The sequence below is a fragment of the Chiloscyllium plagiosum genome, chromosome 10 (genome assembly GCF_004010195.1).
Source record: "Chiloscyllium plagiosum isolate BGI_BamShark_2017 chromosome 10, ASM401019v2, whole genome shotgun sequence".
NCBI classification, from domain to species: domain Eukaryota; kingdom Metazoa; phylum Chordata; class Chondrichthyes; order Orectolobiformes; family Hemiscylliidae; genus Chiloscyllium; species Chiloscyllium plagiosum.
This window is the reverse complement of record NC_057719.1, coordinates 57,057,911-57,067,712: the sequence shown is the minus strand read 5'-3', so window position 1 is coordinate 57,067,712 and position 9,802 is coordinate 57,057,911. Positions and strand designations below refer to the sequence as shown.

Below are 9,802 nucleotides of genomic sequence, written 5' to 3'. Positions count from 1 at the left end.
ATCCATCCCATCAAATGGGTAATAAATTGAAGCCAATTATAGCACCTTGTAGCTTAACAAAACTCTTACATTTCCAATTATTGAATTGTGAAGTGAGAATTCCCTTCCCACCCCACGACTACACTTCTAATTCTCAAGTTCTGTTTGTTCAGTATTAGCTCATACTTACCACCTTCTGGATATAAGCCTGTACTGCAGTCACGAGCAATGAATTAAGGTACATTGCATCTCCCCTTTAAAAATGATAAACTGAAAACATATTTAGGAAGAAAAGGATTTTTAACAATTGCAATGAATAGCAAAAGATAGACTTTAAATATTCTCAATTCAAAAATGTTGATTTTAAATCACGTTATCGCATGCAACCCATTTTCTGTCAGAGTTTACTGCCACCAAAAGGTTTAGCATGGGTTTACAACTCTGTAGTACCATCATTACCAAAAAGGGGTTGTATATAGGTTTCCAGAATTGACTAGTTACTGAATTATGAAATATTAATATTCAATCTGTCTCTTTTCCAGATTCTCCCTTGAAGGAAAATATTCTCTTGTTATCGACCCCTGAAGCCCCCTCAGAATCTTATGCTTCAATAATACCACTTCACGTTTACTAAATATGAGAGCATTGACCAATCTGTTTAACCTTTCCTCATAACACCACTGCATCATCCCAAGGATCAGCCAAGTATGTTGTCACTATCTAAAGTTAATTTGAAATATCAGAGTATTTTAATAGATTGTTATACTTTGTGTATAGAAGATGACCTTTGCATATTTGAAATTGGAACATTTACAGACTTGACTTACACTTAAGCAACATTATGAATAATATGCTCTACTTCCAATAGGTACATCACCTCTGTGACACAACACACCCATTGATTTTTCCTTTAATTAAAGATGTTCTCAGCTTATTCGATTTTGTAATTACAACAATCCAACACATTACGAAACTAGAATCATGATAAACCAGCAAAAAGTATATACCTCAAATAACACGAAGTTTACTTATCATTCCATCCAATTATTATAGTTTGTTAAATTTATTTTTCTTCATGTAAATGTACTTGCAGTTCAATCGAATGGTCACATGAAATCTCAACAGTTGATTCAATTTCGAGTCGATTTCTCCTCAAAGACTGCGATCTAGCACAATGTTCGAGTAGTCAGTAGAGGGTGCGGGTAAGAAGGATCTCTCCGTTAAGTTTTATTTAAGGCAAAATTGCATTATTACTTAGGTGATATATGCTGTAAATAAAATGTGATGTGTAAACCACCCGCATTGTTTCTATTACAGTACTTAGTGTGTTTTTACTAGGCAAAAGTGAGGATTGCAGATGCTGGAAACCAGAGTTTAGATCTGAGTGGTGCTGGAAAAGCACAGGTCAGGCAGTATCCGAGGAGCAGGAAAATCGACATTTCAGGCAAAAGCCCTTCCTGATGAAAGGCTTTTGCCTGAAACGTCAACTTTCCTGCTCCTCGGATGCTGCCTGACCTGCTGTGCTTTTCCAGCACCACTCCGATCTAAACTTAGCGTGTTTTTACATGGAGTACATGGACCTATTGATTATCTGGGATATCGATGAATTAGCACATTCCTGGTTCCATCGATGCCAGATAATGAAACGTTTACTGTGTAAAGAAAGAAAAGCTGTGATGTATTATGATCTAAATAAGTATTTCATGGCTAAATTATTGAGATGTATGAGGTCCTCACTTTGAAACAAAATTACCAGCACATAAAACCACCATCCCTCAGAATCAATTATCTTCTTTTTATTAGACAACTGTTTTAAGTGTTCCAACTAAAGTAAAAGCATCGTAGACGTCTGTCTTGTAAGATGATGGTGTGCTCCATAGTGGTCAACTCTGTGTTAAGTCTATTTCCCTTTGCCTATTGGATAGGCTCATTGCTGCCAAAGCATGCCCAACTGTCAGTCAAACAGCACACCTTATCCGAAGGCAAAGCCTTCCAGGTTCTTTGAAAGCTTTAGCCTAGGGCCAGGAGGGATCCAGTTTCCTTGCATCAACACATGGATGCACAGCTGCCAACCTGTGGGGACTTATCCATTTGGCTCTCTCTCACATTGCAGAAAACCAGTGATGTTGGTTGAAAATGAGAAGCAAAATGGCAATCAAAACCAGAAAGCTTATTAACTCTCTTCAACTATACAACAGATGCAGCACATTGACCTGCTGGACAGAGGAAGAACAGAAAATTAATACACGATAAAAGTCTTGCATCCTGAAAACAAACTCAACTGCCAGGGCATAATAGTTGCATCATAATTGAATTTCATCTATCCACTAATAGTGATAATGAATGTTCTAGCATTTTTAGACTAGAATTGGGGAGCTTGAGCAGATTAAAGCACTTGGCTGTGCCTCGTGAATTAATCAGCCTCTGTTCTCCATTCCAACATCAAACATGCTGGAACATTCATTATTACCACATCAGTGATAAATCAACTTATATAAGAGGAAAATTGTCATCTTTGGGCCAAAATGTTAAAGAATTTAATGTCCTGGAGTAATTTGGATGCAAATGTGATTGCAGGTACCTTGCAAAAACTAGTCTTTGTTGATCAATGTTTGCTAAAATGCTCCCAAAGATGAATAAAATCCATTCGATTATAAGAAAAATCGATCCAAGAAAAAAAGTCAGTATCATTTTAGAGCCAAACTATTTTAGTTTTATTAGCTTATTGTACAAAAGCCTGCACTAACTTTTCAATAGCACTGCTTGAATCATCTGATTTAGATTTTCCAAATAATACTCATGATCACTGCCATCATATATAATTTATACATAGATTAATATACAAAGGGAAAGTTGGATCACAAATTAGACAATTAAGGTGGTGAGGTTTTGCATTATTCTTTTATAAGATCTGTCTGAACTCAGGCTTATTCAAGTTACAGGTTAGATTTTTTTTCATCGATCCAGATTCAATCCTGAGGCAGCATTAAGTAACACATACATTCCACTTCTGGTCTGCAGTAGTTTATTTATTTAAATGCATCCAACTGTATTTATCTACAATTGTGTGCTTGTTTTGGAGACAGTAATCAGTCATTGATTAAAAAAAAATGAACAAAACTTACTGTATTCATTTTAAAGAGCTTTGAACAACACAAATTGACAGTGATAGAATAATGCAGGATGTAAATTGTTAAAATGTTGCAGGATTTGGCTATTGTGGATTAAGAGACCAGGCTACATTTGGAAGTAAACCAGCAATGCACAATTACTTAAGTACAGTATAATTTGCCATCATAAACTAATTGAGACAGGGAAATAAAAATCTTTCAATGTCAAATAAAGATAATAGAAAATACTTCTAACTTTTGAAATAATTTTAATTTTCTAATGCTCTCATTTTTATATGGCACTTCTGGCAAGTGTGCCAACCATATGTCAATGTACAAAAACAGACACTGGTTAAACAGACAGACTCAAACTGACCCTAGTTGCACACAATAACTCCAGTCTAACAGCAGCCAGCACAAATTCTCACAAAAAGATAAATTGTTCAAATAATAATCACTTTGTTTTTAACATTTGATTGCAGTAAAATCAAATAAGGTCATCACTTGCTTAAAACACTGAGGGATCAGCAAATTTGAAGACTTACTCACCTAAAGACAGAGTTGTAAAGCATATTTGGCAATGGTAATATAAAATTCTTTTAGGGTTGAGGGCTGTAAAGAAATTTGCCACCCACACCATTAAAAATATAGCTCATGGTATACACATTTTTTAGTGAGAAATTGCATTAAGGTAAATTTACAGTGACTTATTCCATAAGATTTTCTAAACAACTGCAGGCTTTAGTAATTTTGGTCTCAATTAGTGGAGACTTAATGATCATTCCTGAATGATGTGCTACTTGAATAATGATTCTATTCAATTGAATGAAATTCAACTAATTATCTGAATGCCTTCATACAGACTAAAGGAATATTGAATGCAGATAATCTCAAATGTGTTCTCCCAAATTTTCTTTTAACGAAAATGGTTAATTCCAGCCAACAAGCCTCAGGATTGCTTTTAAATCCTGCACAATAATTAATGTATAGATGACATTTACTCCACAGGCCACCAAAATGTACAGGAGGCCCTATCAGATAGGAAACTGAAAAACTATTTGTTGAGCTGCAACCAGAAAAGACACAAAACCTGCCAACACACCACCCCCCTCATCTCCATCCAGGACCTCAAACAGTCCTTCCAAGTGAGACAGAGGTTCACCTGCCTCTCTTCCAACCTAATTTACCACATCAGGTGCTCCCAATGTGGTCTTCTCTACATCGGGAGACCAAACGTAAACTTAAAGAATAATTCGCCAAACATCTCAGCCAGGCCCGCAGGGGCTGACCGGACCTCGCAGTCACCGCCCATTTTAATTCCCATTCCCACTCCCTGTCTGACATGACCATACTTGATCTCCTCCTTTGCCACACAAAACAAACTGCAAATTGGAAGAACACCACTTCACCTTCCACCTGGGATGCCTACAGTCTGGAGGACTTAACATCGAGTTTTCCAGTTTCAAATAATCTCCTTTCCATTCCCCTGACTCACTTCCCAGCCCCCTACCAGATTCATTCTGGTCATTGACCAACTAGGTCATACCCTCTACCTGTCTTCACGTATCCCCACTTCACCACCCTGACCCCAACTTCCCCTTTATCTGCAGCTCCCCTTACCCCCACTCCAGTCCTGAAGAAGGGTTATCCCCAAAAAGAGTGACTTCTCCACCTTTGATGCAGCCTTGCTTGCTGTGTTCTTCCAGCCTCCAGCTTGTCTAGCCAAAATGTACATAGCAAATTGGGACACTTATCTGTTGTTACAAGAATTGAAGACAAATTGGAACTTTCTAGTTCTACAGATAATAAGTCTTGTAAAATTATTTTATCTATGTAACCTTGTCAAAAGCGTAAATTTTTCAATGCATGGAATGATGTAAAAGAAAGGCAGAAAATGCTAAAAAGGGTTTTTATTAACATGGTAATAAACACAACTTGCATAATAAAGTTTGTTCATGACCCATTTGCAGTTTTAAAATTCCATTTTCATGCAAAAGTAACCAACGTCCATCATTTTTGTTCACATTGCACACAGACTGAGGAAATGCATACAAATTGTAAATTCATGATAGGTCTACACACAGCAATCAATTTCCCAGACAATTCATATCTAGGTGCTTCTCAAACCAGCGAGACCACACCATACTGAGAGAAATAGAGGTGACAATTGAAGCGTTACAATATTGTGCCGACAATTATACACTTATTTTACATGTAGGCACACTCAACAAAATGTAAAATCCTTCAATAAACAAGGTGTGTGTATAAGAGCAGGGCTTTGTAACCAAGAGATTATTCTAGCACAAATGATAGCACATGGTGAAGGGTGAAAAACTTTAACTGGACCTCACTTTAATTGTCTTATTTCATTTACATGCAGTAGCCAATACATCAAATGGCAGGAAATTCTCTAAATTCATCAGGTGTAGTAGGAAGATTTTACCATCCAACCGAGTAGTAGAATTGTGTAACTTTTTTTGCTTATATTTAATCAAAAATATACTGCATATTGATCCAACAAAAAAAAAGTTGCAGTTTACACAAAACCACAAGCGGAAATAAGTACTTAATTCAATTTCACTGCCTTTATATAAAATAGAGACTGGTCATGCTCAGCAAATGTCATTTAATTTGTTCAAATTATTTCCACAAATAAAATCACAAAAACTATTCAAGAACATAAACAACTGACAAATGTATTTACCAACAAACTGCACACTTTCAAAAGTCTTATTTTCTTATAATGTTCTTAAAAGACAGTAACTGGTAAAGACAATACAATTGGATGAAAGCACCACGATCTATTTGTGTCTTTGTTTGCTAAACTTGAAATTCAGAAAATGAAAACAAATATGGCTCTATAATGTAACGTTCTACACATTAGGCCAACTGTTAACACTGTAGCATTTTCACATTTATTCCATCCACTGTTTGGTCCATTCCAACACAACAACCATGTGTTGGACACCAGTGTAAAGGGCTAAATTATTGATTGAAAACTTTTAAGTACCATCAGATTTTTTAAATCAGGTACAACCGGGTACTACATTCGTATGAATATGATGGTGTCTAATGTTCAGTGGTTCAACTGTAACAGGTGGGACAAGGTACAGTTTGGCACTATTGGGGGTCTCAAATTCAGAAGCAATGCAAGTACACACTGAATAGGTACCTTATTTGCCTCTGGTATAGCTTGAAGCAAGTTCCTTGAAGCAGAGGTCACAGATCTGGCAAAATAAATCCTTTCATTTGTACAAACAAGAGGGGGAGTAGTTGAAGTGTACACAATGATAATAAACAAATACAAATTTTGGTTTACTTAATGGAAAAAAAGATGGTGACATATATAAAGTATTTCATTCTCAATTAACTCTTCCTCACTAGATATTTTTGCAAATGGAATTAACTGTTTTTCATTAATTTTAATCGAGATGTCACAGCACCTTCATTATTGTAGACAATACAAAAAATTCATACAAAAAGACACTTCACATTAGCACTATGAAGCTACATATGTTTGATGGTATATTTTCCTTTCTGCAATTGAGAAATGTAAAGTTTTGATTTGCTGTTGTCTGTCCTCTTAAACCATACTTCATCGTTGTTGATGGTTGTTATTGTGGCACTAAAAATAAATCCAAAAAGTTAAATTATTCCTTTGATTGAGAATATTTTCTTAGGACACTTTCAGAACATTCTAATGTTCTGTTTAGTGATAATGCCAGAGTGCACAAATATCCAAAATAAAGAATGAGCAGTTTCAAACTATTAAATTTCACACCATAATTTTACAGCCTCAGCTGCAATCCTTCATCTTAAAGTATAGGTAATCCAGTGAGTCATTGGTATCTGATGCAAATTGCAACAAAACCTGAAAAACGTTAAACAGAGAAAAAAATTAAATGAAGATATTTTGTAAATCACCTGCATATAGTGTGTGAGAAAGGCAGAAATGGACGTAGGTAGAAAATAATGTTACAAACTATTATTGACAAGCTAAACTTATTGTTCTTGGTTGAATAGAGCAGCACTTAACCAATTTTGTTTTCCAAATTTGTCTGTTACAAGCGTGTTGTCCTCATATACCAGACATAATCACTGACAAAGAAAAGTTACCAATTGTTCTGAATTGAAAGGTGTGTGGGTAACAGTCACCTACAGCATGTCTAGCCCAGGGGTCAAATGCCAAGCAGCACTACATTAAGATGAGTAACTGATTTTGGACTCTCCTTTCGAATGGTGAGAAATAGTGTATGAAGTGGGATGATTGCGAGGAATAAGAAGCAGCATACATGTCTTCCAAGTTACATATACATATAGCTGTACTACAAAGGACATTACTTACACTAGAATACAGCTGAAAAACAGAAATGTTGTTCAAGCTTGGAGTCTTGCACTCATCAAGGAAAACAAAAACACAATTTCAAAAGGAACAACAATTTATATTAAAAAAAAGGTCCTGATTTGATTGGTCAAATCATTCATGCACCAAGGAACAGATATTCACCAAGCCTTTGTTTAATTGAAAAAGTGAAACATGGGGCATGTTCTTTCTGTTTGCGAAGGACATGGCCTTGCATATGAATACATATAGCTTTTAGCAAATTAAAACCAACATTGCAAGACTGATTGATACACTTAATAATAATTTTCAGATTAGCTTTAGCACACTCAATTGTTAAGTAAGTGTTGTCCTATCATGGAATGTAGACATGCAGGAGGCTGGAAGAGCACAGCAAACAGGCAGCAACAGGTGGAGAAGTCAATGTTTCGGGTATAGGGTATAAGCTTGTACTTTCAAGTAAAGTTGTTGAACTATAACCTGATATTGTGAGATTTTTAACTTTGTCCACCCTTGTCCAACGCCAGCATCTCCACATCTTAGTGCACTTCATTTTAATGTAGCTTGTAAATTAGGAACCAAATAGGTAGATTGTCCTCAGTTTAACACACATGTGCCAAGAACTATAGCACATGGTTACTAAGGATGCTTAGTCCATTTTTAACATTTTAAAGAATCATAGAATCCCTACAGTGAGGAAACAGGCCATTTGGTCCAACAAGTCGACAGAGACTCTCCAAAGAGTAACTAGGTTCAAAGCAGCCAATATGTTTTTAATTGTACAAGATATTGGTCAGGAGTTTAACCCACCATTGCTACATTGTTTGTAATGAGAAAGTGATCTCAGTTCAACTGTTTCTTAGAGTTTTTTTTAAAGAAACCTAATAGAAGTCTTAAATGTGGGATAACTATAGTGCTATTAGTATAATGTCAGCCAAATATGCCTACAGGCATTTCTATTGCATATTCTTGCCCTTATGTTGCTATGTTCGAATGCCAATGACTTCTGGATAGCAGTTATTCATGACTGACTTTTCACACCTCCTCCAAACAATGTTTTTGTTTCCTTACTGGTCCCATCACCACTCCTTTTGCCTATGTCCCTTGAACACTTCTCTAATTTAATTTCTCCCGCTCTGCGCATGACAGATTTTTTTGTTGTTAGTCTCACACTCAACATCTATGCCCCCCCCACCCCTCCCCTCGCCAGTTTAAAACACGATTACACCTCTACCTTTTCAGGTTGATGGCCTTCCATCAGAATTGGGCATGTTAATTTTCTTTTCATTGACCTGCTGGGCATTCCTGATATTTTCTGTTTTTATTTCAGACTGCCAATTATGAAGATTGTGGGCCCTCCTCCATAAAACTACATCTAAGATTGGGAATTTAATATGGAAAATAAACTATTACGCCGCAGCACAAATCAATCCTTGGTATCTTTATTATTATATTAGAAGAAACTAACTCGGCCAAACTTGTAACATTTACTGTAGGATCAAACCTTTGTTAGGTGAAAATAAGCAATGAGGCTGAACATATTTTTAAGGAAACAACTTCTTCATGTATGGATTAAGTCAATATCTCCAAATTACAGTTAGTCAACAAATTGAGTACAAGAAACGTTTTATTAACCAGCACCTATGGAACCAGGAGTGTGCCAGTTGATAAAATATTCTGGTTGATCAAGTAGTCCACATAATTAATGTCAAAATACACACTAAATAAAAGAAAAGTAATGCAGGGGGTATGCACTTTGCTGTTTCACTTCATTTAAAGCTTAAATCCTTCAACAAAAAAATTAACTTTGCCTTAAATAAAATTTAATGGCAGAGAGCCTTCTCAATCGCACCTTCAACTGACTACTTGGACATCGCGGAGATAGCGATAATACACTAAACATCCGGTTCGGAGTATATACATTTTGCTAGTTTATCAAGAGTGCAAGTTCATAATGTGCCGGTTAAAACAAAGTTTGCTGCAATTGCAAATAGTTCAATAATTTAAGGAAAAAAAAACATAATTGCCTTATAGGAAAGTCATCTTTCTTGTCAATACATATAGTCTGCCCACGGCTGTACCACTCCCCATCGTAAAATAACCTGCCATCTTCTGATCTGGCGCTGTGAAGTTGTTTTTCTGTTTTGGATGCTAAAGTTTAAATGAAAAAAATGTAAATACAGTTTAATGGCAGTAATAAAATGTTAGAATATTATTAAAATTTTATACTTCAACTCACCATCTGCTTTAACTCTATGTGGTCCAAGCGTAGCCATTGCCTGATGAAACAAAATTCAGTGTATTAAATTTAACTTGCTGAAAGATTTTAGGAGTTCTATATCTCATTCACTCACGCACACAGAGAAAAACT

The 9,802-nt window shown here is 35.9% G+C and overlaps 1 protein-coding gene across 1 annotated transcript in view; it reads right to left on the bottom strand.

The window, feature by feature from the left end:
- Positions 1 to 6,474: 6,474 nt before the first annotated feature.
- The window catches only part of brms1la (BRMS1 like transcriptional repressor a), a gene marked incomplete at its 5' end in the record, with an annotated part of 28,726 nt that continues 25,398 nt past the window's right edge, over positions 6,475 to 9,802 (bottom strand). Inside the window, 3 exons of the mRNA XM_043698442.1 lie at positions 6,475 to 6,714; positions 9,459 to 9,582; positions 9,671 to 9,710. Of these exons, the coding sequence (XP_043554377.1) occupies positions 6,597 to 6,714; positions 9,459 to 9,582; positions 9,671 to 9,710 (282 nt within the window). The remainder of the gene's footprint in view (positions 6,715 to 9,458; positions 9,583 to 9,670; positions 9,711 to 9,802) is intronic.